This window comes from Acromyrmex echinatior, chromosome 17, assembly GCF_024713525.1.
Source record: "Acromyrmex echinatior isolate Ae372 chromosome 17, ASM2471352v2, whole genome shotgun sequence".
NCBI classification, from domain to species: domain Eukaryota; kingdom Metazoa; phylum Arthropoda; class Insecta; order Hymenoptera; family Formicidae; genus Acromyrmex; species Acromyrmex echinatior.
This window is the reverse complement of record NC_141868.1, coordinates 3,255,209-3,280,998: the sequence shown is the minus strand read 5'-3', so window position 1 is coordinate 3,280,998 and position 25,790 is coordinate 3,255,209. Positions and strand designations below refer to the sequence as shown.

At 31.8% G+C, this 25,790-nt stretch overlaps 2 protein-coding genes across 11 annotated transcripts in view; one reads left to right on the top strand and one right to left on the bottom strand.

Moving 5' to 3' along the window:
- The window catches only part of dysc (whirlin protein dyschronic), a 120,044-nt gene that overhangs the window by 76,214 nt on the left and 18,040 nt on the right, over nucleotides 1-25,790 (top strand). For 7 of the 10 annotated variants that reach the window (XM_087414990.1, XM_087414988.1, XM_087414995.1 and 4 more), the window contains one exon: nucleotides 23,636-23,863. The exons of the other annotated variants lie outside the window; for them this stretch is intronic. In XM_087414990.1, coding sequence (XP_087271116.1) covers nucleotides 23,636-23,863 — 228 coding nt within the window. The remainder of the gene's footprint in view (nucleotides 1-23,635; nucleotides 23,864-25,790) is intronic. 10 annotated transcript variants of the gene reach the window in all.
- On the bottom strand, nucleotides 6,874-15,471 carry LOC147906837 (uncharacterized). The gene is made up of 2 exons (XM_087415001.1): nucleotides 15,153-15,471; nucleotides 6,874-10,719 (listed from the first exon to the last, which is right to left on the bottom strand). Exon 2 carries the CDS (start codon nucleotides 10,706-10,708, stop codon nucleotides 10,517-10,519), a length of 192 nt encoding a protein of 63 aa, XP_087271127.1. The 5' UTR covers nucleotides 10,709-10,719; nucleotides 15,153-15,471; the 3' UTR covers nucleotides 6,874-10,516.

Genomic DNA, 25,790 nt, shown 5'->3' with positions numbered 1-25,790 from the left:
AGTCTTATTATACAATTTATAAATTAATTAACTGAGAAAAAAATCATTCATTTGTTGGAAAATATATGTATTTAAGGCGAATATAATATGTTTGACTTAAATACATACATTTTTCATCAAAAGAAATAATGACGAATTTTAATTTAGTCAAATAAACAACTTTTTTTGCATAAATTATGATATAATTTTTTCGTATTAATTAATATAAATCATGATATAATTGTGTATATCGTTCCTCATTTATTATACTTTATATTCCAGTTTTTAATTAAAAATTGATAGATGATATGGCTCGCGATATGGCTCGTCTATGCGTCATTCATATGTGCGCAATTGCGCCTTTCGTTATCTTGCAACGTACAATCATCGATCGGAATTGTAAACGTGAGCGTAATAAGCTTATTTTCTACGCCGTTTTTACAGTTTACACCAACGCGTTTTATGTGATTCGCGCGTATAATCGTAATCACGATACCGACCTGATAATGTATGTCATTGACGCGAAAACAAATTTACAATGAGATCAATGATGTCGGGTTATCAACAGTAATTCGTGTGTAATTCGCTGGTAAATATAGGACGCGTACTCGAGAGGTATTTACTGATGTTTATAACGCGTTGTTGTTCGACAGAGTTATAAAAATTAAATATTTATTATAGTCGCAGCATCAAATAACAGTAATAACCGATATCGATATAATGATAAATGCTCTCACATATTTATTTCCTTCCTATCAATTTATTCTTATTTATAGAGCAGTTTTTCATTGTTTACATTTCTCACGCCCTATTTTTATTCCAATGGTCTATTTAGGTGGAGATTATAAAGGTCAATATAATTCGTGCACGCGCGTGTTTTGCATCAACTGATGCAGCTGTAAACTTTCCATGATGAACCTCCCTGATAGACAGTCGCATGATCGCACCCCGATAATGTTATAGACGTAGAATTCAAAGTGGTAAATCATCAGTTCATCTAATAATGTCTAATGGTCGTTATAGATGATTGTAGTAATCCATACGAAAAAGGAGTGACATTAAGCTCGTCGCGCGAAACGTCTCGCGTCTTGTTTTGGCGATCTTAATTGTATTTATCCTATATGATAATGACTATCCCCAACGGGGCAGGAATAAATAGACAATCATAGTTTTTTAACGTGGAATAAATGTCAGAAAAACATCCGATATTCGTCAGCGATGTCGACACTTTGTCCCGGATGTTCTATATAAAAGATCAAACTGAGAAAATAATACCAGCTAAAATAAAACCATATAAATTTTCGGAAATTCAATACAGAAAGAACGGTTTTGCTGAAGCATCCAAAAGTTTAGCTACAGTGAGTGCAAAAAATATCTATACAGAAAAGATATCTTCCTAGTTTTAGGAAGTAAACATTAATTAGCAATTTATATTAACAAAAAGTAAAATAGATTGTATATTTCTCAAAATTATTTTATCTAAAAAGTTATAATAATTGAAATATATTATCTTAATAATAAGCAAAAATGAAAAACTATTATTTAGAGGCACAGAAAATATTCGTAGAAATTTAAAATCGAGAGATTTAAGATCGTGAACTCGTTATTTTCGCGAAGGTCTTTTATTTATGCTAGAACAGAATGTACTCTTTTTAAAAAAAAAATGGCTAATTAATCCTCTATTTTCTACAAATAGACTTTTTTAAAAAGTTTCTTCCATATGTGAATACTTGTATTCACTGTAAATACAAATCTAAAAATAACTTTGTTGGACCACCAAAATAATTATGACACACAAATTATAGTTGTTAGAATGTCAAAACTTTTTGCAGCTTTATCATCATGATTAAACGACCTGGATAATTACTTTGATAGTCTAACAAAATTAGTTTTAGATTTATATCTAGCTAAATTTTTAAGTACTTCAGTAAAATCGTTTTTTCCACATATAAAAAAAAAGACAAAAATTTAGAAGATTCAGCATTTAAACGTTACACTTTAAAAGTAAACATCAGACATCTCGAGATCCAGAAAATCATGCTTTTCCTCTTTACCTGGCATTCTTGAGTAACTCTTTGAAGTCTTAAGAAAGTCACTGCTTAAATATTCCTCAAGAAACGCGAGGGATGTCATAAAAGAGCTTACTGCGTTTGGCAAAGGCCACGAGATTCCTGACCTCGATATTTTATATTTCTATGCATAAACGACGACACGCAATCGGGAAGAAGCAGGAATATATCAAATAAATGTAGCAAAGTCGCAATGTATTAGAGACGTTTAATAAGATCGACGAGAGATAAACGAACACGAGATGATCGAGGTACACAGATAGATGCCGATACGAAACGAACAGAAGAGCCAATGAAGTAGCAGCTCGGGCAGCCACAGTGTTATCGATGTCACTGACATGATGTAGTTTCTGAAAAGTGCCCTATAATCGTTCGTTCTCCCCAAGAATAACGACTTCTACCGACTATAACGTCTGATGAAAAAAAAGAAACGTCCGGATTGCTTTCTGCCAGGCAGGTGCGTAGAACGAGATAATGAAGAAACCGCGATTTTATGGACGACATCGTAACTATACATTTGCTCTGCTTGAAGTACTCGAACGGAGCGATAGGAAGGAAATACCAATTATCGGAATTCCCTTCTCGAGAAGGTCGAGGAACTTCACGATCTAACAACGTCTAGCAACTCTTGTAGATTTAACGATTCTTAATATCAACATTAGTTTTAAACAATGTACACGGAAAGAATGGTTTTGTTGAAGTATCTAAAAATTTAGTTAGCTAAGATTTGAAAAGATTTAAAAATAATTCTGTTTGAGCTATCAAAATAATTATGCAGAACTAGTTTCTAGAATATTAAAACTCTTCGCAGCCTTATCATCAACGCTTAAACGTTATACAGAATTATTTAAATATTATTTTAATAATCCAACAAAATTATTTTCAGATTTGTGTCTACTTAAATTTTTAGATGCCTCAGCGAAGTCGTTCTCGAAAAACTTTCATGTACTGATCCGATCTCATTATGATTTTATTCCGATTTTCATTTGTTAGCATCACTAATTTTGAAAGTTAAAACAACTTCGTCTTATCATCTTTTTCACATGCAAAGAACAATTTTGCTGAGGTATGAAAAATTTACTAAAGCTTTACTTTCAGAGCTGAAAATAATTTTGCTAGACTATCATAATAATTATTAGGACACGTTTAAATTGGTTTAATGTTATCGTGTTTCATGCTTTGGTGTTCTAGTTATGTTGATCCAACAAAATTATTTTTAAATCTGACTAAATTTTTAAATACTTCAACAAAATTATTCTTTTCTGTATAAATAAAATAAAGAATATTTTTAATATTAAGTAAACAAAGGCCATTTAGACTGATATGCTTTTACTAATAATATGATAAAAAAAAGTTTACTAAATTTTAATAAATTAGTGTTTGAATAGTACTAATTAAATGTAAACATATATTTATTTGATACCAGAACATTAACTTGATTTAACCATCATTTTTATTGAATAAATATATGTTTGTTGTAAGTAAATGTTTAATTAGTACTATTCAAACAAATATTTATCAAAATTTAGTAAATTTTTTTCAGTATATAATCAAATAATACGAACAATATTAATAATGTATTCTATTTAGTTAGAATATTTTTAATATATATGTATAATTTTTATTTCATCCTACAACCATCAAATTATTTTATTATATTAATAACATGTATAAACAAACTTTACTTTTATTTTAAACACATCAAGCAACAAGTGATAATTGAATATTTCTTTAGAAGACTGATTCGCGCAATTTATCTCAATTTCATGCATATAAAGAAAAATACACCTTCAGAAATTTATCTCCTTATTAGCCTTCGCGATTCTCAGCTTTATGCCGTCTTATAGGGAGAAAAAATGCAATCGACCCACACGCGAGAGCAGAAGCGATGTGCAATTGAGATAATCGGGAGAATACGTTGCAGTATGGGATCGTGATCGCGTTCGAAAAGAATCGGGAGCCAATGCCAAGGTCGGTCCGATATAATTAAGATAATAACGACGAGCCTTTGCCTCACACGAGATCGTTATTCCAATTGCACGCGGAGACGCCATCTCCTCGCGAGAATTCATGTCTGTCGATATCTATATTTATCTGAGCGCGATCCAAAAACTGCCGCAACATATAATTTTAGTAAATTGTATAATAGCCCCATTAAAACCCCCAATAAATCGATATTAATGGCTTGTTCGAAATGTTTTTGCAATTAACCGCGAATCCACTAATCAATAAAAGTTTTAAAAACCTATTATATTTGCATTTATATACATGTGCACAATTTCATACATGACTGGGAAGTTTCGTTAGAAGCCATCATACTGAAACAGTATTCGATGAAATGCAGCTTTCGAGAACTTAAAGGTCTCAAGATGGAACGAGCAAAAACGACCTCAAAGGGTTAATCAACGTGCCGGGAGGGAAATTATTATATATAATCGTTATCGAAAAATCGTATTATGAAGTTAATTACGGTGGAGTTTGTATATAAGGTGTTCTTATCACAGCAAACCATAACTAATCCGTAAATTATTAGATCACAAGAATGAAATTAGAACAAATCGTTCCTTAGCACAAATGATAAGAAAAAAGAAATTTTTAAAATTTTCAACGTTAGATATTCTCCAGTGAAAAAAATCTTCAAGTTTTCAATTTTTAATTTATCAGAAAAAATTGAACGAAAAATTAGACTGCGAGTTAAATCCTCTTTTGTATTATTTATAATTCATTTATATATACATATATATTATTACAAAATAAATTTATATGGTACATTAATAAATCTAATTTATTATATACATTTATATATGCATATATAATATTCTTTATATATAGTTCTTTATATGTATATAATATAAAGTAAATTATTATGAATAATTTACGTAAGTTAATAATTTTCATGATTTGCCAGAAACTGCTATTTAAAAGAAAAATATCAGTTCGAAATTTGAGAATCTAAAGATGAAGACAGGACATCCCATATATTCTACAGCCGATCTCGACGCAGTTTGATTGTCGCTTTCCGTCTTTCTTTTCATAATGCACCCGTGCTCGTCTTATTGTGAGAAGAAAGAGAAGAGCCTCAATGAGGGATTCTCGATAAGCGAACGGAGGAGCAAACAGTAAAAAGGAACGTAGGAGCCGCGTTTCACGGTCTCGCCATTCGTCTTCCTCCGCTGTTCATCCCTCTCGTCGATCGAAATCGTGATAGTCGTTCTACTTGAAAATCCCTCGCAAATTGTTCCCGTAATAACGAAGGATTAAAACGAGCCCGCTCGCGCACGAGCGCAATTTCATTCGCGCGGCAAATCCAGAATTTTGTCATGTCAATGAAAAAAGTTCTAATTCTAGAATAGGGACATCCAAACACTAAAAGCATGACTTTTTGCCGAGAAAACCATTTTTTCCCCATGTTTTACGCCAATACTCGATATTTAAAATTGTAAGTATAATATATAATATTATATATTAATATATAATATATCTCGATTGAATTATTATTGTAATTTTAGAGTAGAAATATTCAAAATTAAAAGCAACGTGACCTTTCACAGAGGAAAACATATTTTTCACCGATACGCGTTTTACGCCGATACGGCTACTCTACCGATATTTTCAATTCTAAGTTTGCAATATCCCGATTAGATTATTATCGTGATTTTAGGGTACAAATATTCAAAACTGAAAGCGATGTGACCTTTACAACGAAAAAAAAAAAAATAAACATTTTTTAATCATATTTTACGCCGATACAATTATTCGATATTACAGCTTTTCTAAATATCTAAATTCTAGATATGTAATATCTTCACTAAATTGTTATTATAATTTTATTGTTGGGGTAGCCAAAATTCTAAAAATGACGTGACGTTTTATTGTGAAACAGTACATTTTTGACCGAATTTCACTGATACGCCTATCAATTCTAAGTTGATTATGCAATAATTCAATTAATTTATTGTTGTGATTTTTAAATAGTTTGATCCAAAATTAAAATTGACGCAATCTTTTGTTGCGAAAAAACCTATTTTCACGATATTTTACGCTGAAACAGTTATTCGATATTTTAAATCTTAAGTACAATATCGCAATAAGATTATCATTGTGATTTTAGGATAGAGATATCCTAAAACTGAAAAAGCAATGTTATGTTTCATAAAAAAAAAAACATTTTTCATCAAATTTTACATGAATATACAGTACCTAAAAAATTTCAATAAATATTGTTTTTAGTAAAAAAAGAAAAAAAAACATGTAAACTGGATTGTCAAAAGCATTTATAGGTGCTGGACTTTTTCATGTTTAAACAAAAAAAAATATTGTGTATTTTAATTTAGTTTCTATGCAAAAAAAAAACAAAAAAAATAAGAAAATTTAAAGCATACTAGTGAAATATTTAGTCAAGGTTAAAAATTGTGAAACAGAAAACATATTCTATTTTAAAGCATCGTTATGTAAAGAAGAGTGGGAGAAGCAATCAGAATCTACAAAAACAAGTGATATTGTGTTAGCAAATTATAAATAATAAATACTCTAATGTGTTATAATGTTAGTTTATTGTGATGCAAATTCTTTTAGAATAATTTAAATTCATATGAAAAATTTAAATATCTTCAAAATAAGTACAGAAACTATTAATTCGATTTCATAAATATTTAATATAAAATACGAAAATAATTTTTCTATTTTTTTTCTGTTTATTTGAAAAGCTTTTCATATATTTAAACTTTTGAGCGTCATCTCGATATTTTAAATTCTAATTATGCAATATCTCGATTAGATTATTATTGCGTGTTTAAGGTAGAAATATATAAAATTGAAAGCGACGTTTTTGACATAAAAAGATATATTTTTCGTGACATTTATCGATGTGGTTACTCCATATTTTAAGTTATAATTATGCAATGTCTCTATTAGATTATTATAATATGCGGATGTTATGATAATCATATTAATGCTAAATACGTGGTCGGAAATGTAAACACTGGAGTTGTTCAACTATGATTAGAATATACAGAGGGTAATTTCGCTTTCACTATATTAAATTTTATTCCCATGTATGTGTTGTAAATCCCTTCATTAAATTATCTTCTTACATTAAATTAATATGAAACTAAATAAATAAATTAATATGAACTAAATAAATTAATAAGTCTGACTTGGAGCCTATAATTAACCTGTAATGCAATTTACATAATAATTCGATGATAATAAATCCACCATTATTATCTCTTGAAAAGTTTTCGTTGTGCTATCAAACGCATGTCTCAACCATCGCAATTTTCATTACCAAAAACTTTATTTGGAAGCTCAGTCCTCATTCTAATGCAACTACGCATTACGTGATTTACGTAGACAGCAGCTATTCTCTCGAAATGGAACGAGAGGTGTGATGAAAGGGAGAGAGAGCAGAAACGCCGTCTCATTAGAATCGACTAATTAAGGCCGCTCGTTTCCGTTAATGAGATTCCGCTATTAGTCACTCATTCAAGATAGCCTAAAGCCTAAAAGCAGTTTACATATCGATTACACGGTTTATATATCGATTACATCTTTTTTTCCTAGCAGCGCGGAAATTTCGTTATATTGAATCGGAACAAAAATTCGTAGCGTTACTTCATTTCTATGTCTACATGTTTTTAAAAAAGTTTAACAATTATAACATTCGATAGAGCAAAGTTTCAGTTAGAAGAATTTGTTTCTTAAATTTCAGTGCAATAACTTTTAACGGAGTTATGAACAATCAAAATAAAAATGCTTCTTTTATTTAATAACATGACTCAGTAATAAAAAATCTTAGGAATATTTTTCAAAGATAATTTTATAGGGAAAACTTTAAGCTTTCACATTAGAAAGTGGAAAACTTTCGTAAATTTTTTTAATACCTACGTAACAGACTCATAAGTGAAAAGAAAATTTCTCATTTTGTCCAGTTTTCTATATGTAAAAATTACTACAAAAACACAAAAGACATAGTCTTTCAAAAGCAGATATTTTAAGCTTTAAAATCCTCTTTTAAAATTTAAGTTTGTTTCGTTTATTTTTAACAAAATTATAGCTGCATGAATTTTGAGGTTCGTAGCGCTACAAAAGAACTTATGTTCTGGCCCAATAATAATAACTGTTCAACATCAAAATTTTCTTTAAAATGTCGTACATATTCCAAAGATTTTTCCACTGAATTCAATGTCGTCGTCAGAATTTGCATAGCACATCAGCATTTTTAGTAAATCAGAATGAAATGGATCAAAAACCACTCCAATTTACTATTACACCCCAATTTACTAAGAATTCTGATGTGCCACGCAAATTCTGCCAACAGCATTGTGTTCAATGTGAAAAATATCTTTAAGATATGATACTTTGGCATTTTGAAGAGAAAAAAAAATGATTTTTTGTTAATCTATGTAATACTATACAGAATGTTTAAAACTCAAAATAGCCATACGATGAAAATATGATCATGAACTAAAATTCGTTCTTGAATTGTACTTTTAGATGAATGTGAACTTTACTTCGAAACAACACGTTTTATTTTATTATAAAATAACATTGAAAATTAGTTGAAATTATTTTTAGCCCATTTTACTTCAATTTCCTCAAAATCCTGATTGCATTTGCAAATTCTGCCAACAGCAACGTGTTCAACGAAAAAAAATCTTTGCATATATATATCATGGTATGCATTATACTTCGGTAAAAAAGTGACTTTTCATCAAACAATGTAATTATTACGTAATTGGCATTATAAAAAAAAAAAGAAAAGGATACTTAATTATACTCATTTAATTTGATTATGTATTAATGAAGGTCATTGATAACAAGCATTATCGCTTTCTTTCGAGACTCGTCTTTATTTTAAGCTCCTAGAAGAATTAGATGATAACTTCTTATAGACGATACATGTGACTAATGACGGATATCGAGATGATACAAATGCTGATAATAATGAATACAATAATTTACTATAAATAAGGCATGCTGCCCGGTTAAACATTACAAAACTAAGTACCTAAGCAAGAATTTCGTCTTAACTTACATTTAATGACAGAACATACTTAAGATTATGCTTTCTTAATAGGAATACTTTGCATCACTGCGTACAAGATTGCTTATATTAATCACAAGCTAATTAAAAGTGATCGAAATCGACCTCGCTCTTCAGTGGCGCATGCCAACCGCGATTCGCGAATAACGCGATTTCTCGGTGTTTTTGAGGGCAGTCGAAAGTCACGCGATAATTGCTTCGTCCTTAACGCCATGGGGCTCTTTGGGGCTCTGTTTTTTCGTCTCTCGCGAATCCCATTCGTGAACGCTTCTTCATAGATCTTCGTCATAAGTCACACCGCGAGGACCCGTGCCAAATCGCCTCTCTCGACTAATTGCACTCGATAATTGCGATCGGAAGCAGGCAGAAACGAAGAGAACAGTTCTGGTTCTCCAAGCCGCATGTTGCCGACATTGTATCCTCGTTCCGATCTTTACAGTTGACGACTGCCGCCCGTTTCGAACTCACTCTTCCGCATGACCGACCAATTCGCCGGAGATGTGCCAAGTGATAGTACCTTCGTGGCAGATCCTTTTGTAGATCCTTGCTCGACGAAACAACGATCGAATCGCCAAATCGATTTCCGTCGCTTCACCGAACATTTTTTCTTCCGTTTACATCGGACTTTTACTGTTTCTTTCTATGAAAAAATTTCAATTGTATTCTATAACTATTAAACGTAAAATTAATATGTTATTAAACTAATTATTAAAGAATTAAAGAGTTTCATAAAATATAAATAAAAGTATTTTAATCCAAGCGCTATTTTAATTGATCAAAGCAAAAATTAGCTTTGAAGGAGTCTAAATTTATAAACTACTAAATTTTTAAAGAGAACTAAAGAATTTTATAAAAGACAAGTAAATGAAATTTAATCCATATTTAATACCGTTTTATTTCATTATAATTGATTTGATTCTGAAATTTAGCTCGAATCAAATATTTATCTTCAAAGGAATCTAAATATATAAATTATTAAAAATTCTTTTAAAAGGATCTAAAGAATTTTATATAAGGTAAAAATATTTTAATCCAAATTTAATGTAGTTTCATTTCAATTGATTTGATCCTCAAATTTAGCTCGAATGAAACATTTTTCTTTAAAGAAATCTAAATTTCCAAACTTATAGATCCTCGCATTTCTGTCATAACTTTTAGTACATAATCTAAAAATTGCTTTTAAACAACTTAACACTCATACATTTTTTAGGCGCATAGTTATTATCTAAAAATCATTAAAAAATTATCTTAAAATTCGGAAACTTTAAAAACGCTCGATACGGCGACAGGAAATTCAACGATTCGAGATCACTCGTCGTCGAGCAGGCTCTCTTCATGGCAGGCAGGTACGAGGATGGCGAGGAAGGTACGTGAAGTAAGTTCCCGCGTCCTCGCCGGAACCCTACGACGGCCGCGAGGTCGGTCAGAGCTTATCCTGGAGCGCCTGGCGCAGCTCCTCCGTGGCTTTGGCCACATCCTGACCCTGTCGATGGGAGTGCATCTCTGAGCGCGTCGAATGCTGCACCGCCGAGTTCGACCGCCGCACGGAATTGCCGCTGCCGAACTTGGGCCGCGGGATCCGCACACGTTGAACGTCGCTCAGCCACGACTCCATGGCTTCCTCCCCTGGGAAGAAAGTGACGCGCGTTTATAGGCGATTAGAGTCTGAACTTTGTTAGAACTGAAAGCGTCGAAGCGAGGAAGAGTTGAGAGCTACGGGATTTTAGGACTCGTGCGAAGTTTACGAGCGAAATTTCGTGGGATCTCTGTTGATAGATTATATAAGATTCGTGAGTTCTGAAAATGGATTTTGGGATCGTACGGTTCTTTTCTCGGACAGTAAGGAAAGCGGTGACATGCGCGTTTATACTGATTAGCGTCATTAGACGCAGGTCGATTAAATGAGAGAGTCTGAGTTTGTTGGAGGTTGACCTAAAGAACTGAAAAGAGGACATCTTCATTCTTTCTAGGAAGAAAGCAGTGACAGATTTGTGAAATTATATTTAATGTCACGTGTACACGCACTTTAGCAAATTAGAAACAGATTAGAAGAGAAAGCCCAAGTTTCTTACAGCTAAATTGAAAAAAGTAAAGCGAGAAAGGAAAGGATAGTTCTTCGTTCTGAAAGAAAAAAATGACGTGCGTTTGTAGTGATGATCAGCATCTCCAGTGAGTTCTGAATAAGCGGAAGTTATAGAGAAACATGTTTATTTGTTAAAATTGGTTCTTTTTAAAATTTGTGTGTTAAATTTTTAATGTATCCAAATGTTACATTAACATAATAATTATGCCATTCAAATATTTTATGTTAAATTGATATTCAACATATTTTAGTGTTAAATAATACAATTTATGAATAAGTGAAGTAAAATAACGTATATGTTTTAAAATGTAAATTCTAGAAATAAATAAAATATAGTAACATATTATAAATGATAATTTTATTGAAGAAATATGTTGTCACAGTTTGCTTATAAATTATGTCAGTGTTACATTTTTTTGTGCTAACTTTTACATAATATCTATCAATTCTTAATATATTCATTTTATGTTAAATTAAAGTTAATAAAATTTAGATGAACACGTGAAATGGATTAAATTCAACACAAATTTTTCAATTCTGTAAATTTATTAAAATTGACAGGCAAAATAAAAGGAAAGAGCTAAAAATTTCAAAATCGATAGATGCAAAATTCTGGAATCTGTGGTTTGGAGATTTTAAAGTGAATTTATGAATACTGAATTTTTTTTATTTATGGATTTTAAGGTTTATAAAGATATTCTCTATGGATTTTATAATGGAGTTTGACATTTGTAAATTCCAAAAAATATACATTTTTCATGAGAGTTCTAAATAAAAAAATATGAAGAATATACTAATAAAAAGAGAAATCGTATGTTCCAATATTTACGTAACGTTTGAAAGTTCTACCGAAAAAGATAAAAGATACCTAAAATTCCAACACAAAGGAAGATAAAAGATACAATGAGGAGATACATTTTCTTTCTGACGATCTTTCTTGTAAAATTACATGTCAATCTGTCATGATCTCGTGGAAAATAAATAACAGTACATATAGACATTTGAAATCGAAAATTTTACGACATCAAGTGTATAGTGTGTCTACGGGGAGTGAGAATGCACGCGCGAGTCTTAAAGTAAGGAGAATAACGCGATCTACTGGGATTTTACGATCTTGTTTACGCCCGGTCGGATCGGGAATGAACTGAGGGTGAGAAAAACACGTCGTGGTTCTGCGAGAAAATCGAGAACGAAGCGAATAAGTCTGTAGCGAATGTTTTTCAGATGTATCATATTCCGATATTTATTCTCGATTATTGTACTTTTCCACCAACAGGCAAATAAAATTCACGTTTCCAGTATCATATGAGATAAAGCTCGCAAAATGTAATTTTAAAGATCCATATATCACTTTTTTATTTTAAAAATGACACAACTCAAGAAGTATGATTTTAGAGTTATTACCACAAATGAGCTAAATAATTACTGTCTTATCAATCTTTAAAAGTAAATTAACTTAACTCTCTGTCTGTAATCATTTTACTTTTTCTGTATAGTCCAAAGTTTTTTGTTCTAGACATTCAAAAAGTGTGAATGAAAATTTAGAGTTACTCTACAACATCCTTATTATATTATTATTAATGTCCGTTTCTAACGTAGTTTAATTTTAATCTCGGTTCAACTTTTCATCTTTTTCTAGTCCAAAAATTAGAAAAAGATGAACAGAAAATTCAATCAAAATTAAAGATCATCTACATTGATAGGAATAGGCAAAAATAAGTTTTTAACAAGATATTTTAGGAAGGAAAATCGGATTCCTTTCTTTATTTCAGAAAAATTGATCTCTCAAAGGGATATAAAAGTATAATTTTACATGAGAGACTCCTCTTCATTTTTCAACAAAGAATCATCTAAAATTTTTTGCATTTATTCAGAAACACCCTGTATATTTTTTTATATTTAATTAGTCAACAATTTCCCGTTGAAAAGTAGTTCTTCCATTTTTCTGGAGAGCTTAATTTTTTGAGTTGTGTCACTTTTGAAGGGAACGATGTCTTGACATTTCAGAATCTATTCTTGAGCCGCAGAAACCTTTTTAGAATTTCCAGGATTTCTATTCTAGGCGATTCTATTACGATCAGAATATATACATGCGGGATACATTTTTCACAAGGGATCTGTGCGGAATCCAACAAGTTTCATGCGGCGATTCTATTATCGATCATCATATGAACTCGTACGCATCCGCGTCGCGGTGTTTCGCGTACAGGATTATTATCAGTACGCCTTCTCGCTGGTTAATGATCTCACCACAGTTAGATTTCATCAAGCGTGACGCAGTTTCCTAATCGAGGCGGCGTAATCACGCGAAACACGAACCGCGAGCGTATTCGGTATTGCGTGAAATTTCTAATTCCGCGTAATTACCGTGTGACTACAACGAGAGCTGAGCAAGTCCCAATGTTCTAAATTAATATCAGTAACGACAAAAGTGAGAATTTTAAAAGATACTAATACTTCGTGATTTTAAGTGCGTTAGCGCATTATTGGAATTTCTGAAGATAAAAAAGTGATTTTACTTGTCAATCAGAAAATAATAATAATCGGGAATAAAAATATCGGACATATTAAAATTTAAATAATTCGAAATTAATAAAATTTTTAAATATAATAACTGCACGTTGGACAATAAACTTTTTTAACTTCGTTAACTAATTAAATACTGAGAAATTATGGAATAATTTAATTTTCTTGATGGACCAGGAATACATTAATTTTACAGAGGTCATATGTGTTTTCAAGAAATTTTCAATCTTGTCATCTATCTTTTATTTTCAACATTCGGTAGATTCACGTCGTTTCTCTTATTGTACGAGTATATGGATGTGCTAGATATCTTGTTTCTGTCAATGCGGAACGGTGTTCACTGAGTACTAACAATAAGTAGTAAATCTACCAATCTACTCAACTAGCCCAAAAAGACTTATTTTTACAGCTTGACAATTATCACTATGCAACGTCGTCTCACTTCTCGAAAAGAATTACTCAAACACGTTGCATTTTACCGCAAGTGGCCACGTTTCGTTCCGAAAAAAATCGCTGCGCGATGACAACGATTCGTTCGCGATTTCGAAGACCAAGTAAAGTCAATGACAAAGACGGAACTGTGTTTTACATCATAGCGAATGATGCAAACGTCAAATGCGGAATGTCAATCGACATTTAGCCCACACACTTCCCTATACGTGGAATATTTTACGTGTCACATTTTACGTGCATATTGCAATCTTGTTATAAATATATTTACTATATCGCTCATTTGTTAAAATGATATAATTAAGAAAATGTTATTTTGTTAATTGTTTACAGAAAGAAAACGCAAATCTGTATAATGAATAAAAAAACTTAAGAAAAAAACATATTTTAATCTTTTATAATAAGCTATTATATTAAAATTCCATTAAAAAATTATTACAAAATTTGAATGATTGAACACATGAAAACTTATCTTCTGAAAAATTTTATTTTTTAGTTACTTATAGAACATAAATATGAAGATAAACAAAAAGTACATACTTAAGGAAAAAATAGACTTTTATCTACAATCAGTTATTATACTAAAATTATTATAATTCAAAACATTGAAACTCATTTTCTAAAAAACTTTGTTGTTTTAGCTGTGTCATTATAGCAAATGAGTAGTATGATAAAATCTCGTATCAAATTATTTGTAAAATGTAAAATAAAAAATACAAAATTTTTACAAAACTTGCAGCAAAATTTACAGTAAATAGCGTAAATACCATCGATAAACATAAATAATTATATAAGTAATGATATAGAACAGTGTCGATCGAATATTTATAAAGTTAGTAAATGAAAAAAATTTGAAACATTGAAGGGCACAAAAAAAAATATTTGATTAGAAAGGCATTAGAATATTTAAAGTATTTAAGGATATTTAGATGTTGTTTAGGTATTGCAATATTTTCGTGATGAAAGAGCAAACTTTCCAAAGTTCAACTCTGATAAATACCTGCTAAATGCCTGATGAAACGCTCTGAACGATTATTAAAATCCAATCGTGGTCCGCGTAATTTCTGGACTACGTATTGAAGGATCAACGACGGATCGTGACAATCTTGGGGCCCGATCGAGAGAACAACACGAGGAGCGCTCGACTCGCTGGTGCCTGTGCGACTGATTCAGGAATCGGACATGAAGTGGCAGCCAGCGCAGGTTTACGTTTACCTGATCGAGAGAGTGAGTCAGCCCACGAAGAAAGAGAAAGAAGGAGGGAGAGAGAACGTGGTTCCGAGGGAACCGATGGAGGAAGACAGAGAGACAGAGAGAGGGAGAATGAGAACAACAAATAAAGGTAGGGAACCAAAGAGCAGGAGAAACTACGACGTAGAAGCGAGCGGGTAAAAGAGGATCAAATGGAGGGCGAGAGAGAAGGAGGGGAGGGGGAGAGGACAAGTAACAGGTGAGAGAAAATCAGGAACGTAGACAACAGGACACGGCGACTGAAAGCAACACTTTCCGGCCCGGAAGGCCCCGATTCCGTTAAAGTTATTGCGCGTGAAGATGTCTCAAGCATCACGATATTTTCTTCCTATGAAGATACAACGATCAGAGGACAGGATGATCCTGAAGGAAGGGCTTTACCTCCGCTGGGAGACTTCGCTTTCGGGCCCAAAAATCGCAGCTACGCCCGTAAGACCGGCTCCTACACAACGTTGCCAGATTAGCAAACTGCAGCTACATCGCGGATGCAGGGTTACATGATACAGTCCTCCCAGGTGCAGCGTGCTCCTCTCCGGAACTCCGCCGTGCTATCGAGAGTCTGATAACAGGGCCGTATTCGAGCGACCCGGGCAGCATTATCGGATCGTATCGTTGCTTGATCGCGATTACGCGTGATTCAAAAAGGGGAAAAAAATTCCGGGATCCATTGTGAAGCAACGAGAAAGGAAGATACAGCGATACCAGAGAAGAATATGCATCATGCATGAGCATTGGGGCTGATGATATAACGAGGTTGGCTCGCGTGACACGATGTTTCCTAATGTCTGGATGCACCGGGTGTGCCGGGATGTGAACAGCAATAATTACGAATAAGCGCGGCAGGAACTACATTCTCCGGCATTCTGTGATACGTTTCGATCTTTGCAATTCAGCGCGAAAGTATTACCTATTAATATTACAAGGCTAAAACGCGACGTAGTGCGATATGACACGTTGAGATTTCAACTTTTTACAGGAGAATGTAAAATTTTTCTGATCATGTGTATCCTGTATGGAAAGAACGGTTTTGCTGAAGTGATTAAGATTTAGCTACAAAGTTGAGAATACATACACACTGGAAGAAAAGATTGGCTGCTGCAGCAAATTAGATGTTAAAATACTATATCATATTTACCATCTAATTTGCTACAGCAGCCAATCTTTTCTTTCAGTACACTTTATTCAAAATATATCCTGGAAACATCCTTAGAATGTGATTGATGTCTTTAGGACAATTTCTTTCATGAAAATCTGTACGTTCTCCGAACGTCTTAAAGATGTTCCCAGGATATCTCTTGTGATAAAATGTGCTGGTAATTTTGTTGGATTGTAGAAATAATTATGTAGAATGTTTAAGAGTTGGCTGCATATCAAACTTTTTGTAGTGTTGGTACATATTGAGAAAAATATTCGATCAAAAATGAATGACCAATTCTGATTATATCAATCAGAATTCCAGTTATCTCAATTAGAATTCCAGTTGATTCAACCAAAAAATTCTGATTCGTTCAATTTCCATCAGAATTCCAATCAATCCAATTATACATTTTTCCCAGTACAGAATTTTAACTTTTGTAAAGATATAAAAATTTTCCGATTATGTGTGTTCTGCATGAAAATAACGGTTTTGAAAAAAAATTGAAATATCTAAAAATTTAGCTAACTATAGATCTAAAAATACCTTACAGCATATTTTATCGGAAAAATGTTTTAGGAACGTTCTTAGAATGTTCATCTTAGAATATGGATATCATCTGGACGTCCCTTGCGGGTCTGTATAAGTAATTTTGTTGAGCTATCAAAATAATTATGTAGGACACTCAAGCTGGTTGCTAGAACGTTAAAACTTTGCTTGACTTTCCTGCATAATTATTTTGTTAGCTTAATAAAGTAATTTTCAAATCAATAACACTGACAAAAATATCTAGTTGGATTAATTGGGATTCTAGTCTTGAAAATAGACGAATCAGAATTTTCTAGTTAAATGTACTAGAATTCTAATTATAATACCAGAATTCTGATATAATTAAAATCTTCTGATTTGTCCATTTTCAATCAGATATTTTTCTCAGTACTATGTATCTAAATTTTTAAATGCTTCGGCAAAATCATCCTTTCTATGTGCATTTGGAAGCAATGTGAGCGGACGTCACGTGTTAGTGACATGAGGACAGGATTCAAATGCGATGCAATTAATATGAAAAATTGTTACGCGCACAAGAATATAATACGAGCGTTAGGTTCATCGAACCCGCACACGTATTGCGCCACTCTTCAAACCAGTTCGTGAGTGACACCTACGCATGAAGATCGACGTGATCCATGAGCTCGCTTCCAGTCGGAACGATCCACAGACGGATGAGTTAAGCGCAACCAATGCGTGACTCGAAAATAATAATTTGTATTTTTAAATGGACATTCTGATGACATTCAACTATTTTTATGTTTTATTTATATCAAAAAGTTCCAGCTATTTTTCGTCAAATCACGAAATTTAGAAAAATATTATCCGTCAAATTAAGAAATTTAAAAAAATCTAATAAAAGGATTAGTTTAATTCTAATGCAATTATCTTGGAAAGGAAGATTGTCGCACTCTTTCGAAAATCTTTACTTTAAAAATAATTACATTAAAAGCGCACGTATTATTATTTAAAAGATTCTATGCTTTGTTTTTTCTTGTAATTCCATGCTTTATTTATATTAGAAAATCTCAAGTCTTATCTGTTAAATCGAGATCAGCAGCAATTTAAAAAAATTAAATAAAAGAAATTTATTTATTTATTTTTAATGCAATTATCTTGAAAGCAAAGATTACTGCCACTCCCAAAAAGAAAAATCTTCGCTTCCAAGATAATTACATTAAACGCATAAAGAGTAACTATAAAAGGTTTTATATTTTGTTTTATTTTCTTACAATTTTATATTTTATTTATATCAGAAAATCTCAAGTCTTATCTATTAAATCGAGATCAGCAAAAAACTGAATAAAATAAATAAATAAATTTATTTCTAATGCAATTTATCTCTCTTGGAAATTTATCATTATTCACGCAATAATCTTCGCTTTCGAGATAATTGCATTAAATTCATAACGTATTACTTTAAAAGATCCTGTTTTATTTTCTCACAACTCTATGTTTTATTTATATTGGAAAATTTTATATCTTCCATCGGATCGGTCAGAGATCAACAGAAATAAAAAAAATTAATTATTTATTGAGCTTCACTTTTTACCTTATGCAATCTAATTAACATTTTATAATACATATTTTTTATTAATTACTGTTAGTAAATTAAGACGCGGCGACAAGCTTTTTGTAACAATCGTGTCGTGCTTGTCCGATAAATGTTACGATTAACAAAGGAATATCGTGTTCCATCAATTCCTGGACGAAAAGAACAGGAACGACCGGTTGTTCAGCCAACTCCCGACTTTTCCAAGAACGAAACTTCTGATCGACTCCGATCGACACCGCGGAATCATTGAACGCCACGACAATTGACCTACATCGCAAAATCGTAAAACACCGGTCTACCTCCTTGGGGCTCCGGTTTGAGGCCCACCCGAGACTCCGCGTTTGTTCTACGTGATCTTCGTTCCGCGTACATAACGGAACGTCGTCTCAAAACTTTCTCCGGTACGGTGCGACGCGCCGGCGACGATATATATATATGGAGGTCCCATTAATAATCTACAATGATTATTATTTCCTGCTGCCGACTAAGGTTACTGGGTGACCACGAAAATACGTGATTTGAATTTAGAACGACTGAAGTTGGCAATTGAAGTATTAACTCTCAAAATACTAAATTATTTTTGCACGTTACGTTTATTTTATATTTTACCGCTTTTAGCTAAAATAAAAATGATTAATCTGACATGAAATCAAGAAGCAGTTATTAATAGACTTATCTCTATTAGTAAATTGTTTTTATAATTTTTTATCCATATCTTTTTCTCTCTTAATTTTATTATTATATTAATTTTTTACTGATCAAATATCTGATATTTTTGTTTCTTTTTTAATATGTTTTTTGTGTGTAAAAAGATTAATAGGATTTTTTTGCTTGTGAGAGAAAGAGAATATTTATATTATTTATACAATACAAAAATTAAAACATTAAAACATTAGATTGTAGAACTCTCGAAATTCAAATAATGAAATAATTATTACACTTAACTTCCATCGAATAATATAAAATTTATATGCGTATAATTTCAATATTAGGTGTTGGAATTAATTCGTAGCGTTTTTAATGAAAGAATGTTATTTATTTCACATGAGCATTAAAAAATACATTAATGAAAGTACTTCCCATCACTTGTAAAACGCTACGAATTAATTCCAACACCTAATATATAATTCTTTTATTAAATTTAAAATATTATGTCATATTTTAGTTTTGAATTGTTGAAAGTTGGTTGCTCGTGTGATCTATGGATGCAATGATCACTTGGTTGAAAAACTGAAAAACAGTTTAATATTTATTTTTATTTTTAGAAAGAATAAAGTTCATATCTTATATATTATGAAATTTTTATTCATTATTTGTACCTAAATGTATTGTACTCACCAAAAGAAAATTTATACTGAACATCACAGAAGATAGTTTGAGATAAACCGAAACGTATGACAAACCCAAATAATTTGTACCATTTATAATGTAATAATAATACTATATATAATATAGTATTATTAAAGCGCACTAATTATAATAGCTGTATTTATTGCTTTCATTGCCCCCATTTAATTATTTTATTGTTGCAAAAAATAAAATTATTAAAAATCAAAGAGTAGCAATAACAATAATAAATTAAACTAGATTTTAATTGTACAAGACCAATATTCTAAATATATACAAACGTTTCGACTCTTATCAGCTCATCTTCAGTGTCAAAATTATTAAAATAATTATTAAAATAATAGTTATTAATATTATAAAAAATAATTTTTGTACGATACAAAATTTTTAAACTGCAACAAATAAAATTTTGTCAAGATACGATTGAGCAGATCTTAAAAGGTTTCTTTCTTTTTCTCTGTTAATCTCTTCGCTACAGAGAGATGTGGTTTTTTGAAGAAAATTACAATCTGAGACACAATGAAACGATCCTTAAACAATTTATATAACTGGTTTCATGCGATCCTTCGTAGCTAGGGGGACGTGCTCCAGTTAAGACGGCAACAATCAGGCCCACCTGCGCGCCGTTACGCGTCCCCGCACAAAACGATCATAAATGCGAGCATGTCGATCATGTAGGTTCCACGATCACTTTACAAAGAGACCGTCCGGTTACTATACACACTTTCTAAGTATCGTTTTTCTCGCATGATCGCGATTGTATAGAGAGACTGGTATATTGGACGTCAGAAACTTGTTTATTTAATTCATATAACGTTTCAACCAATATAGATTAACTTTAACCTCGGTTCAACTTACTCTTCATTCTTTTCTAGTTCGAAGAATTAAAATTATTATTAAAAATGTTTGTAAAGTTAAAGTTAATTTACGTTGAAAGTGGAAACAGGTATAAATCGCAAGAGACTCTGTGCTTTTCTTTTTTAAAAAAATCCATGCCTTGAATTTTAATAAAAAATTTTATATTGCAATTAATATTTGAAGAATTGCTTTTTCTAAAAATCTAACAATATCATGAGATGTATAAAAAAATTAAAAGAGGTAAACAGACTAAATGACTCCTATTTACTAAATATATAAATTATTTAAATAATAATATCAATTTATGTCTTTTAAAAAAGAGATACAATCATTTATTAGCTGAATATTTATCAGTATATATAAAGACAAGAATCATTCTTTTTAACTCCACTTTCAACTCTTACATCTTTTTTTCTGAACATTCCATTCCAATCCAACAATTACAATCTACAAGTTTTTATTAGGACTCGAGTTATAAAGATTTAAAACAGAAAAATGCGTCAGAAATACTTTTGAATTTTGAGTTAACGCAACAAAGTAAACTTCGTTAAAAAAGTGCATTGCTCCAAATATCATTTTATATGACATACAAATAAGAAGAATAAAATGCACAAATGTAATAGAGACATCAAAGAATGTCGTGAGGAATTGTTATGAGAAATTGAACATTTGCGAAGAATTACTGTGGCTGCCCGAGGAAGATAAAAGAAGCGAGATGAGAAAACTAGAGATTGGTTTTTGGACAGGAAATTAGCTCAACAGTCAGGTAGCGCAACTAAAGGTAAAGCGAGTAAGACTAATTACGTATACGAGGCAAAAGTGTATAATTCCTTTGTACTTCCTTGATAAGTTTGATTGAGTTCGTTATTCGTAATTTCAGAGGGCGAGGAGAATACGATACGATTAATCTCATTAAAGAACTGCAAAAGTACCTTACAGATGATGCAAAAGAGAAACAGACCTTACAATCTGTTTCGATCCAATGCAATTTTCAAATTGTGCTGCACTGAGAGAAGTGTTTTTTTGTGATTGCATAGTAAAATATTATAATTATAACTAGAAACTCCATTTTTATAGTACTACTACAATTTATAATTCCACAAAAAATATATACCTGTAGTTTGAAAATAACTATAAATTATAATTAAATTATAATAATTGCAATTATCTTTTTCCCTCAGTGTAGCAAATAAAAAAAGACCAATTAGTAGAATAACGTCAAAAAATAGCAGTGATGTCAAGTTTCTATTAGACGTCAGTATTAGGTATTCATCCCTTATTATTTTAAGACCGTCTTAAGTAATGTCTTAAGATGCTAATACGGCTCTCTTTGATTGGTTCATGACATCTTAAGACTGTAATTAAGATAGTCTTAAATATAAGATCCGACTATGAATATCGGTTAACATCATTCTATATCTGTTAACATCATTCTGTCATTCGAAAAAAAGAGATGAAAAAAAGAGATGAAAAAATAAAATTTTATTAAATGTAATTAATGATAATAACTATTAATTATCTTAGAAATCTATAAAGAAAATTATGCTGATGGTAATGACACACTGAGAGAAAAGTGTTCGATATTTGTGACTGTAATTGCATGATAAAATAATGATGGTTAGCTCTAAGTTTATGATTATTACTACGGTAATGTTAGTAATAATAATTATATTTATAATTCTATATAAAAAATAAAATACAGTTTCGACACAAAAACGAAATTATAAATTATAGTCATTTTCCTGGCTAATTAAAGGTCTTAATTTTTTTATATATTGAACTTACAATTCGTAATAATAATTATAAATCTATATACAAGAAAATAAAATATAGTTAATTACAAAAATGACTATAATTTATATTCATTTTCGCAATCAAGTATATATTTTTTTAATATACTATAAACATAATTATTATTACAAACATTATAGCAGAAATTCTAAAAGGAGTTCTTAATTACTATTAGCCATAATTATTTTATTATACAGTTATAGTCACAAATACCAAACACTTTTCTCTCACTGCAAAGACTTTTTGTCTTTTATATATAGTTTTCTTCTGTGGTTGATTCGATCTCTGGGTATCCATCATGTAACTTTTTGTTTAGAGCGGAAATGTAAAAAGTAAAAATGTATCTTTATGTATGTATGTATTATACACACACATATATATATATATATTTATATATATACATACATACAAAAAAATTTTCACTTTTCACATTTAGCCCCAAAAAAAGTTACATGATTGACCTCCTGAACCATACATCTTTCTCACACACTCAGCCTAATACTTCATGTACCATACCGACAAACTTTTTAAACGTTTTGATTGGCCATGACAGAGAGGAACCAAAAACCTCTCTGTCCTGCAACCAATCAACAGGCTGGGAAAGTCTTGTATGACACCTGAAATATCGGCCTTAGGGTCTGAGCACAAGAATTGTCATAACACTTATTTAGAGACTTAAGTTGTAGACGTAAGTAACGCACAAGCTTTGGCATATGACATACGATTTATTGCCGTCTCTTGGAGACACAGCAATAAGTCGTACGTCATACGTGAAAGCTTGTGCATTACTTACGTCTACAACTTAAGTCTAAATAAGTGTTACGACAATTTTTGTGCTCAGACCCATACATTCACTTGTCTCTGCAATTCGACGCAATTACCAATCACTGGAATTCACACCGTCCACAATATCCGCGTAAACCAATAGTATAAAGGGCGGAACGGGCGCTAACATGAGGCATTTCCGGTTGTGTTATACGCGGACGTCGCGACGCAGGAGAGCGATGGGGGTTGCGAGGGTAGCGACGCCGAGATGATCGGTAACGGGAGACGGGGCGCCGGCGACAGGAATCGCGATTTGGAGGAGGATGACGAGCTCGAGAGCAGGGAGGAGAGGGGCTCGGAGAGTGGAGGAGGTGGTGGAGGTTTCGGTGGTTGGAGGTCCCACCTGCTTGGTGGACTAACGCAACGTGTCAAATCCTGGTACTGGGGCGCCAGGCCCCTCGTAAGTTTTCCCATCGAGCGAGAATTTCTTACTCTCTTTCTCTTGATACGCACGGTTTCTTTTTATCTCCTTTTCTCTTCACTTTCCCTTTCCTTCCTTCATTTTATCCCTCTCGATTCCTTTTCCTCTCCGTCACCATTTGGCACTTCGCACTGACTCGCGAAAGGGTGAGAGGACAAGGGCGTCCGTGAAAGGGGAGTAAAATGGATCGGAAAGGACATCTGAGAAGTTTTTATCGAAAATTGAGTTTGATACTTTTAGAAGATACTTCAGATACTCGTTTATACATTTCATAAATATATATTTTACATAAATATCATATATTACAATAGAATATATAATATTATTAATTGTTCATTTTTATCAATAATGTGATGTTATCGTTCAATTGCTTAATTTCTTTAATTTTTCAAATTTTATTTATTCAATACTTAAAATATAGTAAGAATTTATTAGCTTGATTCTTGGATCTTTTTTAGAATTATCATCACTTTTTAATCCGAATTAAGATTTTATTTGTTTCGATCCTTTTTTTCTTCGTTTTAATATTGCAATTCTTAAATCTGATTTCTTTCACTTTCACTTTCTGGGTTCAGCTTTTTTTAATTGTTAATCTCAATATTTTAATATTTAATCCTTTTTTTTTTTGCTTAAAAGAATTTTTGAGAAATAGTTTATACAATCCGTCTTTTATGGGCGCCCTTGAAAATTAGGACGTGAATTTGATAATCGATTATGCCTCCATCGAAAGGGAGTAGGTAATCAGCGACGAGCAGCAATTTTCATGTCGGAGCGAGAAAACATAGAGAAATCCATTCGGATCTCGCCGGAAATCTCGATAACATCTTTGCGAAAAAATTACAATGCAACGCGAAATCGTAATCGAGTTTATAATCTAAGTTGCTAAATACATTCAACATCGTGTGACATCACAACGGATAGTGATAATTACCATCATTAATTATTTCTGAATAATTTGCTTCTTTGTAAAACAAAAGACATACTCACATTTTGTTAAATAAAAGACAATCTGTTTTCTGCAAATTTATGCAAATTTATGCTATATTTTTATATCTACTCAATAATTTATAAATTCTCTTTAATATTTCTAAAAATTCATTTTTAATTTATGAATTGATTTTTACAATAATTCATAGAATTTTCTCTAATATTTCAAAAAATTTATCTTTAGTTCATACATTTATTTTTAATAATCCATAAATTATAATAAATTCGAAATTTTACCGTTACTTATTGTTACGTTATTTACGTTATAAAAGGAACGAAATTTACTTCACGTTAAATTATCAGTTCCCAACAAAGTTACAAGTTTCTCTTTCCGCACGAATAGTCGTACTCGAATCAAATTCTGAGTTATAGCAAAATATAATTGGCAAGGCGAAAGAGAAAATAACTGAGGGAAGAGGACTGCACTGTTGTAATAAAGCTTCCTAATAAAAATTGTATTATCCTGAAACAACGAGACATCGTAAACTTCCGGCGAGATTCGCGGTTACGTCGATTGCGCTTGAAATATCCAGGTCACGTTTACGCTAAAAAATGGCATCGTAAAAAAAAATCGTGACAAATTATCAAGAATTTAACGGGAAAAGTACAATTGACTGATAAGTCGTTCCAATTGTGCGTGCGATAAGATTATCAGAAGATTACCGGGATAGTTTATTTAATTACCGTAATAATTTGTTTAACTTTTCTTAAAAATAACTGTCATGTTAAAACGACGACAATGACTTGCGATAAACAGCACAGTAAAAATGGTAAACAAGCACAGGTAAACGACGCGGCGGAAATTGCGCGACGGTGCGATTCGAGAGCCACCGGAAACGTCTGCTCCCTTCGGCATGAGTTCTCTTCCTAATTAGATTTCTCTCTCTTTCTCTCTCTCTCTCTCTCTCTCACACAACCA

Excerpts from the sequence above, each read along its gene's own strand:
- LOC147906837 (XM_087415001.1), bottom strand. The coding sequence starts at position 10,708 with ATGGAGTCGTGGCTGAGCGACGTTCAACGTGTGCGGATCCCGCGGCCC.